Source organism: Hirundo rustica, chromosome 2, assembly GCF_015227805.2.
Source record: "Hirundo rustica isolate bHirRus1 chromosome 2, bHirRus1.pri.v3, whole genome shotgun sequence".
NCBI classification, from domain to species: domain Eukaryota; kingdom Metazoa; phylum Chordata; class Aves; order Passeriformes; family Hirundinidae; genus Hirundo; species Hirundo rustica.
The window spans coordinates 1427852-1448672 of record NC_053451.1 but is presented as its reverse complement, the minus strand read 5'-3'; the positions used below and the strand labels follow the sequence as shown (position 1 = coordinate 1448672).

General features: G+C 43.2%; 1 protein-coding gene across 1 annotated transcript in view; it reads right to left on the bottom strand.

Annotated features, from left to right (window-relative positions):
- The window catches only part of FCHSD2 (FCH and double SH3 domains 2), a 121462-nt gene that overhangs the window by 7331 nt on the left and 93310 nt on the right, over positions 1 to 20821 (bottom strand). The window contains exons 12-14 of the mRNA XM_040056123.2: positions 12399 to 12515; positions 10994 to 11098; positions 1545 to 1706 (exon numbers count right to left, since the gene is read on the bottom strand). Coding sequence (XP_039912057.1) covers positions 1545 to 1706; positions 10994 to 11098; positions 12399 to 12515 — 384 coding nt within the window. The remainder of the gene's footprint in view (positions 1 to 1544; positions 1707 to 10993; positions 11099 to 12398; positions 12516 to 20821) is intronic.

Sequence of the window (20821 nt, the reverse complement as noted above, 5' to 3'; positions counted from 1 at the left end):
GCTTTGGGAGATCAGCAACCAACTACAAATTGTGGCAAATTTGAGGTTTCCCCTCCTGTTTCTCTGCCTTTTGCTGAGCGTGGTCCCAGCAGCCAGGGCTGACATCCAGCTGGGACATCATGGAAAGCAGCAAATCATGTCTAGAAGGTTTGGGGAACATCTGCTCCTGGTTTTCTGACACGAGGAGGAAAAACGCCTTCATTTGCAGCGCGTGGGCTGCTCTGAGCTCCTTGGCTGGAATCATTTGGGAAGCAGGCATGGAGAGGGAAAACAGGAAACTGAGAGGTTTGCTTGATAAAGCTCATCCTTCTGCAGAGTCTGGGATGGACGATGGCATCAGCAAGGAATAAATTTAAGGGGCAGAGACACTAAAGCTGTGGGGCACACAGCAAACAGGTAAAAACGCACGGGAGGTGATCAGAAAAGTGGGTTATATCCATGAAAAAAAATGATGGAATAAATATTATAAATAACAAACGTAATCTATCTTGTTTTGTTGTACATATGCACAGATGGGTCCTGTCCCTGTTCCCTGGAGCAGAGCCCGACCCCCCCGGCTGTCCCCTCCTGTCAGGGAGTCGTGCAGAGTCGCAAGATCCCCCCTGAGCCTCCTTTTCTCCAGGCTGAGCCCCTTTCCAGCTCCCTCAGCCCCTCCTGGGGCTCCAGCCCCTTCCCCAGCCCTGTTCAACACTGCCCACTCCTCCAGACTGGAGTGAAAGTGCTGCTTGTTACAAACTGCAGTAATTCCTCTAAATTTTGGTATAATTTTGGTCCCAGCTCTAAGAATTCCATCTCTGGGCTGTCCCTGTCTGGCTTGCCAAGGTCAACAGAGCCTTTTTTAAATACAGGAGCCTACGTAAGTGTAAAAGGGGAAAATGAGACTCAGAGCTGAACCTCCCAGGCTGAGGCAGCGCCTGGGACCAGCACGGGGGGGCTCACCTCCAGGGCCAACTGTGCCATGTCTGGGGAGACTGGGAATGAGGGATTGGGAGCAGCACAACAGGCACAGAGGGAAGTTAAAGGAGGTGGAGTACAAAAAGAAATGGAATAAAATCACTGTTTAACACAGCTGTGCAACAAATCCTCATCTATTGTAACCAGAGAGGATCTGAAGTGCAACTCAGCAGGGGAATTCCTTTGGGATTCTGGAGGGCTGACACTCGGATCTGCACACCCAAAGATCTCAAGATTGCATTATAAACTATTAATGAAACTTCAAAGAAACACAGGTCTTGGACGCTTCCAGGGATCCAGGGACAGCTGCGGCTTCTCTGGGCACCCTGTGCCAGGGCCTCACAGGGAACAATTCCTTCCCAATGTTCCCATCTAACGCTGCCCTGTGGCACTGGAAGCCATTCCCTGTGTGCTGTCCCTCCATGCCTTGTCCCCAGTCCCTCTCCAGCTCTTCTGGAGCCCCTTTAGGCCCTGGCAGGGCTCTGAGCTCCCCCTGGAGCCTTCTCCTCTGTTACCCCGTCCTAAGTTAGGAGCAGCCCCCTGGGAGATGCCCTGGCCCTGGGAAGAGGTTTCCCCCCTGGAGTCCGTACCAGGTGCGCGGAGCCGTTGTTGGTGACCGAGGGCAGGTTGGCCCAGCGCTCGTTCTCCAGCTCTTCCATCACCTGGTTCATGGCACTCTTCAGCCACGTGTCCACGGACACCCCGATCTGCTTCAGCAGCTCCAGCCGCGCTTCTGCCTTCAGCTTGACGATCTGGGGACACAAACGCACAGGGCTCAGAGCTCCTCACCACCCCGCCTCGCCCCGCGGCTGCTCCCCATCCACGAGGCTCCCGCAGCTGCTCCCCGTGCAAATGAGTCCCACTCCTCATTTCCTTGCCTGCAGCAATGTGGTGTGAGCCAAGACACAGGGGAGTGGTTTTCTGGAAGCCCAGCCGGCCTCAGCAGTTGGTGTTTTTTGAAGTAACACCTCTGAGTTTATGCTCGCTCCCAATTCACACCCCTACGTAGTTCAGTGTAGCTTTGAAGTCCAACAACCCAGTGCTTCCCAAGACTTCTAAAATTAGGAATATGCACGGTGCAGACCCTTCCAGGTGGTGACTAAGCTGGATGTGAAACACAAACAAACCTGACAGGGTACACACGCACACACCAACCCACCACCTCCCAAGCGAGGCTGTTTTCCACCAGCACGTGCCAGAGAGCACAGGAAACTCATTTGTTATGGAAGCACAAGATGTTAATAATCCCCAAATTAAGTTAGTATCGCACTCCAACAAACAGTTTCAGGATTTTTGTCTTCAGAACATCATGAAAATGGAGGTTTTCTGACAGCTGGGTTCACTTCAGCATCCTGGCACGCTCGCTGGCTGATGGAGCCAAGGATTTAACAAACTCATGGCAAAGCAGCACCCTGATCCAAATTAGTTCACAGTCTCAACAGGAGGGATGGCAAGAGCAGGGTGAAGAAACTCAGGATTTCAGCAAGAAATTTACAGCAAGAAGTGGAGAGCAAACCCAGGGATAAAACTAAGGGTATTTCTGTCCAGACCAGCCCTCTCAACATCCCCCTGCTGCCCTTGCTCGTCAGAGGAACAAAAATCAAGTGATTTCCCAAAAATCCTTCAGTGAGTCACTGATGGAGGCAACAACAGAAACCCACAGAACCACCTGGAATTCTTCCCGCATTCCATTTCACAGTATTTGTCATTTTTAGCAAGCAATGAAGTTTCATCTCCTTTCTCTCCCTTCCAGCCCTTCCCTCAGGGATCTGAAGAACCTCAGTGCAGCAGCCCTGACACACCAAGCACTCAGCAGCACTGGGAGCCCAAGGAAAACCAGCACAAATAGGTGAGTTCAGGCAAAAATGAGGGAAATTCCCTGTCCAGTAGGGCTGAAGCACAGCAGACTATGAAGAACACGTGTACAATGAATTCAAATGCCAACGCCTGCCAGGTAGGTATTTATCTTACACAAATCCTTACTCTATACAAAATCTTGTGTTGAGCTGAAGTGATACAGGTATTTTTCTCATTTTTGATATGCTGCTGCACTTACAGAATCACAGAATCGTGTATTTCTATTAACAAAATGAATCAGAAAAGAAATGACTTTATCAAGCTGAACCCCTAAAGATGTCTCCATTTCCATTTAATTTGTGAAGGTGACTTTAAACCTGTCTCAATCAAACCGTTTTTGAGAGATGTTACTTAAAATTCTGCATGGAAGAAATGTGATTTTTAAAGAGTAGGTCCATTTTAAGAGGGAAATTTATGAGGTCAGATGCATCTTTGATATGGCTATAGCTGCATGCTCACACTCTCTCCTTTAATCAGGGATGGAAAAGGGAGGATGGGACAACTTTGAGAGGTGTGTCCCATGGGAAAAGCCAAAGCCACTGAGCCAAGGGAAGTTTCCACTCCATGCAAGGGGTCTCCAGGTGAACGATTAACAGTAAATAGTGTTCAGAGAGGTGAGAAAGGGAGGAAACATTAAATACATTGCCCCATCCAACCTGGCCTTGAATATACAAATACATATATATAAATATTAATGTATATATTCACTTGTGGAGTGAAGTAGCTCTCCCCTAACTCGTCTTTACATCCTGACACCCATTTATGAGCACTTTCCCCGTGCCTCTGCCAAGGGATTGCTCAGCCCAGTTGCTTTGCTGTTTTACCTCGTTATGCAATTTCCAATTAGGCTGAGTTACGCTACAGCAATAAACATTGGTCCAGGCTGCTACAAACATCTGCAGTTGCTGTTAGTCCTCGCTCTGCCGTAGTTTGTTTGTACAAATTGTGAGCTAAAATAAACAAGCTGCTCCAAAATCCTTGAGTGTACTTGACAAGAGGGTTTAATTCAATGTACCCAGCAAATCCAATGGAGTTCCCCCTCCCTATTTACACCCAGGAGCTCTAACAGTCAACAAATGTTTGTTCCAAACCACAAATGTTTTGAGTTTCATTCCATTGTAGACAAGCCATAAAAGTACCAGGAGCATTAGGTCAGGCCTGCACTTGAAAGTTATTTACAAGCTGAAATTATATTTTGACCTAAATAATTATGCTGGTAGACCAGAGTTAACAGCTTCCTATCTGCAGGAAAAATACAAATAAAATACCACTCAGGAGCAGATCTTTCTTCTGCTTCTCACACAGGGACAGCTACACATTTAAACGTGATTTCGTGGTGGCCTTGGCAGTGCTGGGTTGGACTCGATGATCCTGGAGTGCCTTTCCAACCTCACTGACTCTGTGATTCCATAAAGATACAAACATGTCCTTCAAATACCACTACACCTGAATTAGCCGGGGTTTGATGCTTTCATTATGTCAGGGTAAAATGTTAAGTAAGAAGGAAACAGGGCAATAGGGGTGATTTCACCAGCATTTCACCACACTGTGTCACAAGCTTTTCTGAAAGTCTTGCTCCCTTGAAAGATCATCACATTAACAACTAAACAAGGCTTTAACCACTGGTTTTTCCCTGCCTCCCACTGGATGGTCCCCAACTCGTGCTGTGCCCCCCTGACTGAGTGACCTCCACTGACACACTAGAAAATCTCTTTATCAAGCGACCCCTGGCATTCCCAGCAACTCTCCAGGAAGGCAGCCGAGCTTCCAAAGCCCAGGAATGCTGGAATCCAGCACTGGCTCTGAAATCTGGGTGCTGCCCAAATTTCATTGTTAGGAAGTCTCACAGCAGGACAAACATTCTCCTGTGTAACAGTGAAATTGCTGTTTACAGTCACCAATTACTGGTTAATAAGCTCAGGACCGGGGTATTTTTACACTGATTAAAAAACCATCAGCCACCCACAAAATGTACAAACTCTTCTGGGGGTTCCTGCTTCTCTGAGCTGTTCTTTCTGCTGGGAGGATCTAAGAAGATGAAAGCAAAAACCACCCAAGTTTTAGAAAATATAAACACTGTTATCTATTCCTCACATACCTAACGTTGCTCCACATGGGAGATGCAATAGTTTTGTTTATTTACCGTTCCAGTCTTAATTAAGCAATGGTTTTAGACCCACAGCTTACTCAAGATGAAGAAACACAACTGCTCTGCAAGGCATGGAAATGAAACCCAGCAGGAACATTACAGAGCTGTTCCCCGCTCCCAGGAGAGAAGGGCTGGAAAGAAACCCAGAGTTCCTTCACATCCCACAAACACCTCAGATCCAAGTCCTTCAAAGCCATTTATAAAGGTGTTGGGGTAAAAACCACAGAGAAATGCAGCAGATGTTGCCCCTTCAATATTTTGGTTTAGATTTTTTGTTAAAACCAGTTTTAATTTTCCTGAAAGCGGAGGTGTTTTACCTGCCATGGCTTTTCAAGGTGCAGAACAAACCTTGCCCAGATTTCTTTTTTGTCCTCAAGAATTCAGAATTATTACTTTCACACAAAAATTGTACTTAGGAGCTTGGTCAGATGCTAAAATCAGATTAAATTAGGATTATGAGGAGGCCCAAACCATCTGCACTGCCAAGGCCATGTCTCCAAGTGGTTGGACACTCTCATTTGGCAAACTCTTTTAGCCAGGAAGAAATCAATGTGGAGAGATCCTGGCAAAACATTCTGGAAAGCCATTATCTTTATTTCTGTCCCCATTTAGAAACACTTTTTGTTGAAATTCTAGGCTTTTTAACTGAAAAATATATTAAAATGAAATAGCAATAAAATTAAATAACTCTCTTCAAGAAAAGTCAAATTTTGGGCCACTGGAATTATGATACAGCGATAGGCAGACATGATTATAAATTAATTTGATTTATAACTAAGTCCTGGAATGCCCTAAACTTCTCAAAAGCCCAAGTGAATCTTACTTCATACAGTTCAGTTCTAAATCACTGCCCACTCTGTTAAAGTCGGGGTGTATGAGGAAATGAATTTAAAAAAAAATCAACTTGCACTGCCTTGCTGGGGTTTGGGGTGGAAAAATCCAAAGCTGTGGCAAAACCACCCCAACCAAAAAGATAAATCCTGTCCAACACAACTCGCTTAAAATCTGGATCCTTTTTCTGCACCAGGCAAGGAATTGGCTCATAAATTACATTTTCCACCACAACACTGAGTGAGTTCCTTTTCTAAGTGGGAGGCTGGGCAGGAGATTTGTAAAGCTATTCCAGGAGTTAATTTATATGCTAAATAATCTGCATGGACTGAAATCCAACAAGGTTGTTGGGTTGAAGCAAAGAGGAGATGAAGCACTTACACATAACACCTCTCCCAAGGGAATTCCAAGGTTAAGGAAACAGAGGGGAAGCTAGAGGGGAGAAGAATCTACCTGCACAGCTCCAGCCCAACTGGCAGATGAGTTTTTCCCAAGCTTAGACACATAAAACATTAAAGATTCCTAAGTATTTAATTCGTGGGGTTTAAGAAGTGGCTCTCAAGCTGTTGGGAATGAGGCATGAATGGAAATCACCCAGATTCTTTAAGGAGATAAGGGTCTGTAAAATGTATGGATGCAAACATTTATTATCACATTTCTCTGTGGTCCTGGGGTCAACACTGGTTCTTCATAGAGTGAAAAACGTTATGGACACCTCAGAGTCAGTAAGATTTAGGCAGAGGCTGGATTAGAGACACCCCAAAGCCCATCACCTTCCACTATCCCAGGCTGCTCCAAGCCCTGTCCAGCCTGGCCTTGGACACTGCCAGGGATCCAGGGGCAGCCACAGCTTCTCTGGGAATCCTGTGCCAGGGCCTCCCCACCCTCCCAGCCAGGAATTCCTTCCCAATATCCCACCTAACCCTGCTGTCTGGCAGTGGAAGCCAGTCCCCTTGTCATGGCTGTACCCACCATGTAAAAAGTCATTCTCCCCCTCACTAAACTGCTTTTCACCAAGAGAGTTTGAAATTCCTGCTCTGTGGATGTCACTGGGATTCCTCCAGGCCCAGTCCTCAGCCTGCTGACCTGGAAAGCCCAACAACTCCCACACATCTCCTGCAGGGAAGGCACCTGGTTCCCTGCACAGCTCTCCCAGCCTTTGCTTCCTGAGATCAACCAGGGAGGGCAGCGAGTGGCATTTCACTAATTCACCTTTCCTTTGGATTTGGAGCCTTATTCCCTGGAAATGTTCCAGGGCTTGGAGCCACCTGGGACAGTGGAAGGTGTCTCTGCCCACAACAGGGGTCGGGACTAAATTGATCCTGAAGGTCCCTTCCATCCCAAACCATCCCGTGATTCTGCGACTCCACTTCATTTCTTTTCCTGAAGCATATGGAATTCGCTTTGTTCCCACTGTGCCACAACACAGCAATAAACATCCACAGCCAAATACAAGGAGAGGGAGAAAACAGCCCCCATGTGCAATTAAAAATGGCCCTAGACCTCTGAGGTGATCAAACCGAGTAAACGGCACCGCAGTGAGCCTTAACCAGATCGAATCTGGCACAAACACCCTCTGGAGAGCTGTAGACATCCTGATGAAGAGACAAAATGCATGCCCCTATAATTAAGTGGGAATAGGATGAATTGCTGTGGAGGCCCAAAGACCTGAGAGCAAATTGGAGCCCTCCCACCGTCCTGGAGAAGAATCACGTCAGCCCCCGGACAACTGAACTGCTTGGGGAGACCCATGCTGGAGTTTTTGGTCTGAGAGAGGAAAAATGAGATGAGAAGAAGAAATCTCCTGTGCTGGCACTGCTGAGGCACCTCCAGCCCTGGAGGCAGTTTCAGGATCCTCAGGACAAGAAGGTCACTGAGGGGCTGGAGGATGTCCAGGGAAGGGAACGGAGCTGGGGAAGGGGCTGGAGCCCCAGGAGAGGCTAAGGGAGCTGGAAAGGGGCTGAGCCTGGAGAAAAGGAGGCTCAGGGGGGGACTTTGTAGCTCTGCACAACTCCCTGACAGGAGGGGACAGCCAGGGGACTGGGCTCTGCTCCCAGGAAATTTCTGTCTGCAGTCATTGAAAGATCAAGGGAGTCAAGTAAAGCTCAACTCCTTCCTTCCTGCTGCTACAGAAATCCAAGCTGAAAACACAAAAGTTCTACTTCAATTACCTGAATTGGGTGAGTGAGTACAGAGGAGTTCCAAGAATGGTTTATTGTCACAAATTATCAGTTTTCAATATCAATTTCCAAATTTTTAATTGATCTCCTTTACAGCTGATGCCTGAATTGTGCCACTTTCAATTTGAAGGAGCACCTTGTGCTCTCAGGGCTTGTCTTTATCGAAGTGGTTCAGTGCTGCTGGGAAAAGGATGGAATCCCTCTGGATCTAAACGCCATAGTGTGTCATTAACTACAGTCAATTTTAGTGCTTTGCCAATGCCAGAGTTATTATCACTCAAAATCTAACGTTATTTTAACATACTTTAAAAATAGGCAATCAAAGAAAAGAAAAAAAAAAACAAACCCCACAACAAATAACCTTTAACAAACACGAAATTTTTCAATTTTAACACAGAAATTGTGTGCACTGGTTATCAGTTACAGTCACATCTGCCACGTATCCCCTTCACAGCAGCACTCTGCTGGAATTCCTAATTTCCCCCCAATTCTAATCAAGGAGTTTGCTCCCTGAAAACATCACAAGGAAAAACAGCTGTTATCCCAGGGAAAGAAAGATCAGAAATAACCCAACTGAGCTGTGGATGTGCCAATCTGAGGCTTTGTATTCATCTTGTAGATGACAAAAAAGTTGGGATTCTCCAATATATCCTGATCCTGAGTGCATTTTTACTCAAGTCCTTTGCTGCACTTTCAAATTTAACCTGTTTCCTTATCCCTGTACTTGTTAAATCCAGTTATCCATATGGAACAGCTCGTCAGCTCCTCCCATGGCTTAGATTTCCCTGAATTCGGGGTCTCCAAGGAAGAGGGCAGTGAGATGAGCACATCTGTACCCAACACACCCTGGGGGAAAAAAAAAAACCTTTACCAATAAAAATCCTCTCTAAAAGACCTGACTCAGCTCATCCTGCTTTTTAAGGCATTGGAGCAATGGGGATATAAAATGCCCCAAGGAGAAACAGGCAAGTGGAAGATGACCAAAGCAGAAAAAACTAACCCAAATGTGTTTGTGAAGTTGTCACCCCCTTTAGGAATGATGAGGACAGAAAAGAAGGAAGAAAGTGGATTTGCAAAGGAAAAGGAATGAGCCAAGAAGTCAAAATGGGGTAGAACAGACATAAAAAAATCCATAAAAATAACAAGCATTTCAAGAGAAAAATAAAATAAAAACCAAATCTCTGTGTCATCCTCACACACCTTCAGATGGGATACCAGAACAAACTCCACAGCCTCTCTACAGCCTAAATAACTTTTTTCTCAAGCACCACTCCCCAACCCAACCCTCAATAATTCCAACTCGATCAGCTGCACTTAAATATGCAGGAATGTTTGGTTTTCACACACTGGAAGGAATTATAATTGCCTTCCCAAAGAAAAGGTTTGAGCTCAAAACTTAGGTTGTTCTTCTCCAGGATTTTATGTGTTCAAAAATCGCTTCTCCAATTTGTGGTTTTGAACTCAGTCCTAGAGGAGTGGGGACCAACAGGGCTAAAAGAAAAAGCCATTCCCAAAGGAAAAAAAAAAAATCTCCCTAAATTTATTTCTTGGCTTATCTGAAAAAAATAAACAATGCTACACTATAAACAGCTTTGGTGGCAATACAGAAAAGTCCCACAAAGTGGTTTCGACACCGTTCCAAAAGCTCAGGGATAACTTCATGTCTTTAAAATATGTGGTAGAAGAGAAAGAAGTTGGCAAAAATCCCCCCATCGCTGAATTTCACCCTCAAGTACTTGGCACTGGCACCATATTCCCTTGTAAAACAGGGCACACGTTAAATGTTAGAAAGATAAGGGATGGTTTAACTCCAACACACTGGAAAACCAGGAAAATACACTATTTGTCTGTATTAGCTAAAACATGTGTCTTGGAGAAAATAAAAAATAAAACTTCCACTTCTTGGCACTTTCCCTCTCTCCTAAGTCACTTAAGTTCCCTGCTGATTTAATTTGTACCTTTTATAATATTTTGCTGCAAGAACTTTCTCTTTGGCAACTTCTTACCCTGATTTTATTTCTTGCTGCTGCTTTTATCTTTCATCCTTGCAGATTTAATCATTAACTATGTATGTATATACACAAATATTTTGGAGTATGGTCTGTTGGAAATTAATTCACTCAAAACAGGTTTTTAAACCACTTTCTGTAAGTGTAAAAAAAAAAAAATCCTGCATTTGCTTTAAAAATGGAGCCTGCCAGGAGGAGGAATAATTTTGCTCTGTATTCTCTAACCCCTTCACCTGTAAATCACAGCCTTAATTACATCAGGTACGCTGAGGTATGAGAAGCACCTCACTGAAACAATTATGTTTCTTCTACAGTTTTAATTAAGCAATCCACTCACCCAAAACCCAGCAGATCAGATCCTGCTGCCTGCAATGGGCTTTTTCAGTCAGTGGCCATGAAAACAGTTCGCTTTTACCAACCCAACGCTGGCAGCCAAATAAGTTCATTTTTTCAGGAGTCTTAACCCACAACAAGCCTCAAAAACCTCTGCACCCCTTTTAAAAGCACCTCACAGTAAAATTAGAGATACAAGGATTATTTCCAATGTTTTCCCATCTAGGGTCATATTTAGTTTGTGTATCAAAACCCACGACACAACAGCACAAGGCAGTTGCTTCTAGAACCTAAAAAATATGAAGACAAATATGAAGACATTTTCTGATACTAATGCCTTTAAGCAGAAAGAAATTAGCAAAAACAAAGAGATTGTTTTTCAACCTGTTTTAGATAAAGTCCCTAAATACAGAAATTCTTGACCTTTGACAGTGAGAAATGCAGCAAGAGAACTCACTGTTCATCAGGAGGTGTTTTTAGTATCACTCTTCTGATCTGGAGTTCCATGAAGTTCATTCAGTGATTTGACAAATAGCAAACGAGGGGGAAAAAAATGACATCTTAAAATTCCCTGATTTTTGATGCTAAAAAGACACATTTCCATCAACCAAATGAAACAGCTGTAATGAAGATCTACCTGTGGAAGAAAGTAAAAATGCCAGAAGAATTTCCTTTCTTACCTCAGCCTTGCGAATGCTCTCCCTGGCTTCATCTATTTTCTGCTCCAGCTCTGCTCGGGTTTGCTCGGACATCACGGGCCCGTGGCATTCCAGCTCTTCCAGGGTCTTCCAGGAACATGGAAACACACCAAAGGTGCAGTAAGTGCCAAAGACAAGCATTTGTGACAATCAGGGGAGTTACTGTTCCATGGGATGCTGGGGGTGACCAACAAAGGTCTGTCCCAGGAAATAAAAGGTGATGACTCTTAACTCTGGCACTGGGAAGCCATTCCCTGTGTCCTGGCACACCATCTCTTGTCCCCAGTCCCTCTCCAGCTGTCTTGGAGCCTCTTTAGGCCCTGGCAGGGGCTCTGAGCTCACCTTGGAGCCTCCCCAGAGATGTGAGAGCACACTGGATGTTGTTTTTCACCAGCTGATGCTGTGCTCAGGGGATGGAATTGTACGGATGACAGGGAAACTAGGCAGGGTGTGGTGAGAACACAGCAGGCTCCTTCATGGCTGGATTTTTTGAGGGAAGAGCAAGGAACTTTTGTATTTATTCTCCCTTCTAAAAGACATACTCAACACATTCCAAAATCCAGCTGCCTGACTGCCAAACACAGCCCTCGGCTCTTCAGAGCTGAGCCACAGGCATAGAAACAAATTTATCAATTCACATCTAATTTTATGCCTTCACATTAGACTTAATGGCAAACTCCTCATGGATTTTCCTGGTGTGGAACAGACTTCTGACAGCTACACGAATGCAGGCACCAGGTTGTTGGAACCCTGGGCACTGAGAATTTCAGACTTTCTGTGCTAAAAGGCACTGATCCTCAAGCAAGCACTGCGTTCGACCTGAGGCTGTGGAACAGGCTTCCAAAATTGAGTGATGGCACTGGGATTGTGTGTGTGGAGTTTGAACAGAAGTGTGTCTCTCAGGGTGGTATCACAGCGTGAAAAACTGAGAGTTTAAGGTTTTAGGATACAGTAATATATATATATAAAGCAAGATGGAGGATTTAGGGCATAGGCTAAGTTCTTCTTTCACCTTCTTCATGGGTCTGGGTGATGTCTTGTAATTGGGTAAAAAAATTTGCATTGTGAACCACGGGTGCTTGGTCGTTGAGTTAAAACTAAAAATAATTTAGGTGTCATCTCGTTCCTGGATAATTTATGCTTAAAAATACCTGGGAAAGAGTTAGAGACAGGGCCATTTTCTACCTTGTTAGCTAGAACTCACAGCTTGTGAGACTGTGCTACAGATAAGAATTAATAAATAACTGAGTCCAAACACAAAACTGCGTCTCCCGAACATTAATCCCAGCTCTAACAAAAGAAAAAGAAGAGAAGAAACGCACACCAGGTAATTCCCTGGTGCTTGCAGCAGTTACTGTCCCAAGGAATATGCTTTTCCCAGACCTACCCGCTGGCTGTGGACGATGTTCTTGTGCTCGCGGGCCACGCGCGTCGCCCATTTCCGCGCCTCCTTGTTCAGGCTGTGCTCTTCGGTCGTTCCCGTCTCTGATTCCAGCTGTCTGCTCTGGAACAGGGAACGGGGGGATCAGTTAGGATGGCCCAGACCCTCTGTGTTTACCTACAGGATAATCTTGAATTACGTTTATCAGCCTGTTCCTTACGAAACAAGAAAGGTGTGACAAGAACTTCTTGGTGAACTTTGGGATGGTACCAGGCTGCGGGAAGGCCAAAAGCCACAAGTTCAAAAGAATTCAATTCCCAAAGTAAACAGGCATTACAGGAAGCAAAGAACATGGAATCATGGAATGGTTTGGGATGGAAGGGAATTTAAAAGCCCATCCAGTGCCACCCCTGCCATGGGCAGGGACACCTTCCACTGTCCCAGGCTGCTCCAAGCCCTGTCCAACCTGGCCTTGGACACTGCCAGGGAACCAGGGGCAGCCACAGCTTCCTTAGGCAACCTGTGCCAGGGCCTGCTCACCCTCATGGGGACCAATTCCTTCCTAAAGATGAAAGGTTTAGTGTGACCAAGGGGCTCATTCTTTGTTAACTGTGATCAAACCACAAAGCCATCAAGTATTTTAGTACAGCACGGCAGTTTCTGTCCAAAAATATCTGTGTCTGCAAAACAGAGACTGAAATTTCCAATCACATTTTTGATACTGTTCCATCTTACTCCTGCTTTTGTTGTGTCAATGACAAAAAGTAAAACTGTCCTCCTCAAGAAGTTCCAACTAAAGCAAGATGAAATAGCTCTTTGCTGTCTACAGGCTGAACAAAGCAGAAACATTTCCTAGCTTGGAATTACTGAAATCATTCCCAATCTTTCCATCATTTCCATTTTTAACAGGGTCACAGATTCATTTGGGATGAATTCCACCTCTGAAGATATCCAAAAGCTACCTGGATACAGTCCTGGACACCAGCTCTGGACAAGACAACCTCCAGAGATCCCTTCCAACCTCAACTAGTCCCTATGATTTTTTTTTCCCTGATCCAGTCTCTGCAATCCACAACCCTGCTGCACTCCTTTTCATCACAAGTCCTGACATAATCCGGCCCAGCCTTTGAGATCAACCAAAAATAGTCCCTTATAAACTATGACTCAAGACGAGAGAATACGCACAGAGCTGTTGAAGTGTGAAAGAAACGCCTGTGTCACAAATTTCTCACTCCGTTTGGTTCAAAAAACCACCATTTTTCTTCATCAGGTGGAGTTTGAAACTACAGAAAAAGCCCAGAAGGATGCAAAGGTTGTTTAGGCAGGAGAAATCTGAGCTTAGCCACCAGGAAAGAGTAAGAGAGCAGAAAGACGTGGAATTATTTTCAGGGTAGCTGGGAAGCCTCCAGCTGTTGCAGAAGAAGAGATGCTGTTATCAGGTATTTTAGCAGGAGAAGTGGAATGATTTGTGTCAAGGAAGGGTGACAGTTTCATCATCTACACCAGCATTTGGCACAGACTGGGCTAAAACCAAGAGACACCAGGAGGCAAACTGAAGTCGTTCTGAAAACAAAATTTTTCTGGCCTTTAGATTAAACTGTCCTCATGGAAGAGACAAAAAATACTAACTTTGATTGACAGTCTATTGGGGGATATAATTGAAAAAAGAGGTAACAGGGGCTGATCTTGTTACTTTTTCAGTGAAGTTCCTTGCCAAAATCGAACCTGGCCTTTATGCTGAGTGTGAAATGCCCAGCCAGTGTTATTTCCCAAGCACAGGGAATTGTCAGACAAGGTGTGGAGCAGCCCAGAAGAGGAAGAGGAGAGCTACAGGCAAGGGGCCAGCACTGGGATGATCAGTTAGGAAGGTGAAAGCTTCAGGTGAGGATCTCTTCAACCATTCCCTCAATTTTTAAATTGGCTTTTATTGAGGGGGATTTAGAGAATTATATTCCTGCATTACTGACTTCTTTAATTACCTCTGTTAAGCTACTCCATTGTAAACTTAAAGAAGACAACACATGGATTTATTTAGGCACATCCAATCCTTAAGATAACATTTCAGCTCAGTTTTTTCCCAGTTCATCATACAGCTTCCGCTTCCTCCACAGCTTCCACCTGAGCCTTAACCTGAGAAGAATCTTTGACATTCCCTCTTCCCTATGAAACGTCTGAGAGTAAAAACTGCCCATAACATATTTTCAATGTTCCCACTGCTCTTGCAGCTCATTTTCATATGGAAAGAACCCAGACATTTCAGTCATACGATAACCTTCTCCATTCCCTCAAGTGTGATTTTGAGTTTTAGTCTATTTATCAAAAGCCCTTGACCAGAAAAATGAATGAGGGCTACTCTTAAAGGCCTACTACAAAACAAAGGAATTTTGTAGGATCAGACTTGTATTTGTTATTTATAAAGCAGTATTGCATCCAGGCAGACCTCATGACCTAAAGATCTAAAAATAAAATAAAAATGCAGCAATGAAAAGCCTTAATTCTGTTCCCTCAGGGAAAGACAGACTGGACAGGAACATCAAGAAAATGAAAACCCAGCTGCCATTAAAATAGGTGAGAAGAAAGGAGCCAAACCAGATTTATCTGCTGTGGACAATAAAGTCCAAATTGTAGGGAAGAGAAGGTGGAGAGACCGAAGGTTCTGATCCTGATTTTCTCCATGAAGATGAAGTGTTTTCAGGACTGGAACCTGGTGGTGCCAAGACGTCCAATGACTCAATTTAACCTCTTCCAAAAAGAGAGGGAAACCAAACCCACTGTCCGTGGCCAAGGAATGAAGGGAGAGCCAAAAAACCTGAGCTAAACATAGACGGACACTCTGCTGTTCCCTCAGGGCTTGGATTACAACAAAAACAGTGGTTAGTGCTAAAAATTCGATCAGTAAACTAACAGAAACTTCTGCATGGCTCCAAGCAGCTAAAAAGCTTAGGGGCAGCAACGCTGTTTCTTAAATTAACAATAGCATTCAGGCTGCAGACAAATGTCACTTCTCCATTTTGGTCTGAAATGTTGGTGCAGGTGCAGGATTTGCCTCCCAACAGGCTCAAACTCAGCCTTGTATTCTTATTTATCCAGTTATATCTGGATGCAGATGGCACAGCGCTGTCTTGCAAGCAAAAAAACATTGGCTCTTGAGCCTCAAAGTTCCTTATTTTTGTGGCCGAAGCCTAAAAAAAGATCAATTCTAGCAAGGCGAAAAGCAGGGAACACTTATTGCATGCAAGGCATCGACATAAAGCACATCTAAAAAGCAGGCATTTCTTTTAAAAAGAGGTGAAAACAGGAAGTTTCCATGCCAATGCTGCAGAGCAACACTCTGGGGAGGAGGAAGGAACACACATGACATTTTTCACACAACTCATTGCTAAACTCAGCAGTTCTGAGAAAATCGTGAGCCAACTTTGGGGCTCCTTTTAGTCTGTTGTTGCTGAACTCATTTAATTTTAATTTAGCCAAGAGTGAGCTGGGGCTGACTCATATTTCAGTCAATCTCCAACATTTCGAACTGGACACTCCTCGTCTTTAAAAACTAAGATTTTTTTTGCATAAAGGGTTTTTATTTCCCCTCAAAATAACAAAAAAGGAGTTAAATCCACAATTATGATTATCACATATATGTTACAATAAGGCTAAATCCAAATCAACTTATTATTGCTGCTTTGGTCATCTAGACAGTATTATATTAATCTAATAAATTGAGGAGGGGGCTGCAGAAGGAAAAGGAACATCTAACTGGGCAGGGATGTTTGGTTTGTTTTGGTTTTTCTTGTTTTGGGTTTTTTGTTTGTTTGTTTCAGGGTTTTTTTTTTGTTTTTAAGTCTATAATCTTAAAAATATCTTAAAAATTGATTTTTTAAATATCACTGATCAACTCAGCTTTGTTATTCCCAGACCTTGAGTTTCTGTACTAAGAACTGCTGTATACAAGAGATGAAAAGCACAACCCTTTTTTAAAAATTAATTTGAATCTTATTTATTTTTAAAGGGTTTGATTGTTCTCACTGAAATTAATTTTGAAATTAGAGTGCAGAGTATTTTTGTTAATTTACTTCTATTCTCACCCTCATAACTACCCTCATTTGCCTCAGCCCTCACAGCAGCTGCATTCCCAGCCAATTCTTCCAAAAATCTATTAGAACTAGAAATATGGAAAAATTACCCTCATTAGGTAACCAGAGGGAAAAAAAGGACTTTTAAAATCAAGTCTGACCCAGAAAAAAATGGTTTTGTAGATATTTTCAATGCAAGATAAACAAATTTGTACATTTTATGTGGCCACTTCTTCCAAGTGCAACTTCTGCTCTCTGATATTCACTGTTAGAAAATTCTCAGAGCTTTGCTTAAACTGTATTTCCTGTTTTCTAAAACCCAAGGAATTCTAACTGTGTGCTCTCTAAATTAAAATTAAGTGGTGAAAATTAAAATAAAATCAACTAGGCAGTGTAAATTAAAATAAAATCCATTAGGTTGGGGAGCCCATTTCAGCTCATTAGGCTTAAGAGAAAATCAAAAATGATCCTCACATTCAGCCTAAGCTGAATCCCCCAGTAGATACAAAACTTGCCTTTTTCTTCAGCATCAACCTCAAATATAGATGTTAGATCTCAGATCTTATTTTAAGCTCCAATGGGGTGGGAGGGATTAAATAAAATCAGTTTTAGACAGGCACAAGATGGGTCAAGTCACAGAAAGAAGGCAGAGCTTTGCTCACTCACACCCACTGATCATTTCTTTACCTGAATGGCTGTAATTGCCCTCAAAAAGAATTCCAAATACTGAATAAAATTAAATAATTACTTCTTTGTAATATATATTTAGCCTCAAAAAGGTTATACTTAAAACCAGTCTGTTCCAATACTAAAAGGCTGATAAAATTAAATAATAACTTTAATTTTGGGGTTTTTTTTTTAGACTTAGCTTCAAGAAAGTTATACTTAAAGCTGGTCTGTTCTGGTATTAAATGTACAGACCACTGTAAATATAGAAACATGGGCCATTTTTGTACTTGTTTATTTTAACTTATATAAAATTCCTTCATAGAAGCTGCTGAGAAATTCCAAGATGTTCTTTGGAGAGCGAAGGGAAATTTAGCTTTATTTTCACAATCTACCCATAAAACAGCCAAGTTACGTGGGGGGAAACTGCAAAATTTTCCCCTGAACTTCCTGAAGTGTTTTTCAGCAAATTAAGAGGGAAATAGAAAAAATTATTTTCATGTCAAGATGCCGTGGGAGAAATCAGCTTTTTCTTATGTTCTCTGAGGAAACAGTGACTGAAAAACAGGAAAAAGACCCCCCAAAATGAAATGTCAGCTTTTCAGGGCCCTTCTCCTCCCATTCCAGGGACACTTTGGCATCACCTGCCTCCTCTTCTCACGTGATAACCCTGGGATCAAGGAAAAAGCAGCTTTTCCAAACAGGAAACAGAGAAAAGCTGGCCAATTTCCTTTCTCTTTTGCCCCATTCTTGTCGCTTATCTGTGAGCACAGGGACAGCGTGTTTTCCACACACTGGATTTCTGTGGAATTAATAAATATCCCTCTCCTCGTGGGAGGATGGGGGATGATGAAACTGTGGAGTATCACAGCAGCCTCTGTGGAAGGCCAAGATGTGCTGAGTGGATTTCCTTGGGAGGATAAAGGTATTTTCAAAGACTCTTTTCCATTCTCTGCTTTGCTGTCTATAAATCCATGTTGGGAATTCATTTCTGGAGAGGATTAAAGCTTACTAGGAACTGATCAATCATTTCTTTCTGAATATTTTTAAAACAAACCATTTCTTTAAGGGTGAGTGCTTTGTATTAGGGATTTTTTGGAAAACTTTCTTTTTTAAAAATAAGAATTTATGTCCATCAAAATAATCTAAGACAATGAAATCGTCCGAGTAATTCATTAACATGAACAACTGACTAAATTCAAGCTCAAACCAGGGGGTTTTTTTAGGTAAAGGAAAATACCTGATTGATTTTCAAGTGGCTTTCTCTTTGTGGGCACTCAAAAGTATACATTTTACCTAGAGCAACTGGGATTTTTGGGATCAAAAATCCTGGAAGCTGATGGGGAATTGTTTTATTCCTTTCCCTCTTAGGAACAGACCCTTTTGCAGGCTCTCACTGCGCACGTTGGGATCATTTTGAAAGCAAACTGGGCTGCCCCTGACTCAAGGATTGCACAGAAATCCTGGTGACAGCTCTTCTCTTGTAAAACACAAGTTTGGGACGGACCATGCAAAAGTGGAACTGACACCAGAATTCAGATATCTCCATTCAGAGCTCCATATCCATATTATTTATAACATTCTTCCTGCCTAGAGCCCTCACAACTCCATTCCAGTAACACTTAAATACTCCAAATTTGGAGCCCAGTCTCAGTGGGTCAGCCCGAAGAGAGCCCACAACTTGTTCTTGGAAAAGGTTTTTATCAATCTACTTTTTTCTTTCAGTCCTTGGTGTGAAAATTATCATGCACAACCCAGAGAAAGTAAAAGGCAACTGAGAAATCTCTGCAAAACATCTAGAAATAGAACAGGTGGCAAAAGAATGCTTGGTAATTGTTCTCTTGCAATTAAATGTTGCTCTATCCATTAGAAAACGTCCAATTTCTGACCAGTTCAAAAGCTTGAGAAAGAGCCTTCATTCTTTTGTACTTACTGATTAAAAATGGGATTGCCCAGGTAGGATCCCGTTAGCTGAGCAGAATCACACGGATCAAAAAGAAGCATAATTCAATTATTTTAGGGAAAACTGGTTACAGCCTAAGCAGCTGAAGATGAAAAAGCTGCAGTGCACTGAGGAAATACAGGAATTCTGCAGCCCAAGAGGGTTAACCAAGCAAAGAGACATGAAGGATCCATTCATCGCTTCCTAAAAACTCCCGGAGTGAGGCAGCACCGGCAGCACAAGTGGACCCTGTGAGCCCACACAAGTGCCAGGGCACGAAATCCTGGCATTTCTCACCCTGAAGAGTTTAATGGGAGCGAACTCCAGCTCTCCTGGCCGTGGGGATGGCCCTCTGGAAAAAGAGCCAAATTAAATCAGCAATAGGGCTGCATTTCATCAGTGCACACTCAGAGCCTGCATTGTCAGACAGCCTTTCCCTCTCAGAGAGGAGCAGCAGCCAATTACACACAGCTCTGTCCTGAGCTGTGAAATTTCAATTCATGCCCCAGCAGATCAGAATATCAATTACAAACCCTGTGCAAGAACACAGGGGAAGCGTGAAGCTGCCCCCCACAAATAACACCCTTAAATTGATTTTTCCTCCTCGAAGTCTCATGGTGAATAAAGCTTTTTTTTTTCCTTTTCTGTTTTATACACACAGAGATTGTGCATTCTGTTGCCACCTCTGCAGAGTGTAAATTCAGCATCCCACATGCACAGGGATAACACAGGGCTGACCAGAAACACCCCCAGGTACCTCTGCTATTGTCATTCTCATAGCACTGACAGGTGAGGGCTCAATCTCCACCAGTTGAACTGCATTAAAACTCTGGATGCAGGGAGTGCACAGGGAGGAGAACACGGCAGCAAAGGTTAGAGAGGCACAGCAAAGACTCAGAAAGATTCTGCTCACTGTTATCAAGGACAATCTACCATTTATCACAGAATATCCTGAGTTGGAAGGGATCCATCAGCATCACCCAGTCCAACTCCTGGCCCTGCGCAGACACCCCAACAATCCCACCCAAGAGCATTGTCCAAACGTTTATTTGTGGGAATAACTGACTTTTCTGGAATAAAAGGGCAAAATCAGAGTTTGTTAAAAGGGAAATTCAAAGGAGGCCCAGTCAGAGATGTCAGGGTGATTGGGAAAATCACTCTTAGGGTTGATCTGAAGGTCTTGATCTGAATCACTTGAACAGCAGATCATGACTGCCCAAGTCAGTTCACTCCTGAATTCAAGTCAGAAAAAGTTTATATGTCTTAAAGATCCCAACTTATTTTAAACAGCTGTTTCTTAAAATAACATCAGTAATGTCAATGGGACATCAAGGACCCCCTTTAATCAAGGTGCTGTTTGGAAATGCACTTGCACACTCTGATTCACTCAATTCTAATGTCATTAATGATTGCTTTGGAAGCAACACAGAAACCAAGATAAGATTTCTGGAGATTATTTTGGAATGCAGTGTTTTAACAGTATTATTTTTAGTAACTCTCTATATGTATCTCTAAGTACTCCTCGAACAATTTAGGTGTGTGGGGACATTTCATTTGGCACAGTTGTAACCCAGTATTAGTGAATATTACGAGAACCTCGCCAGCAGGATAAAAAGGCAACAAAATTTAGTAGGAATTAGGTTGAAAGCAGTGAAACAGAGGACTGTTAGTCACAATCTGGAAGCCAAAAAAAAAAAGATTCTGCTCTTTTTGTGGATGGTATAGAGCCACTTTGATGCTTTTTTTACCATCACCCA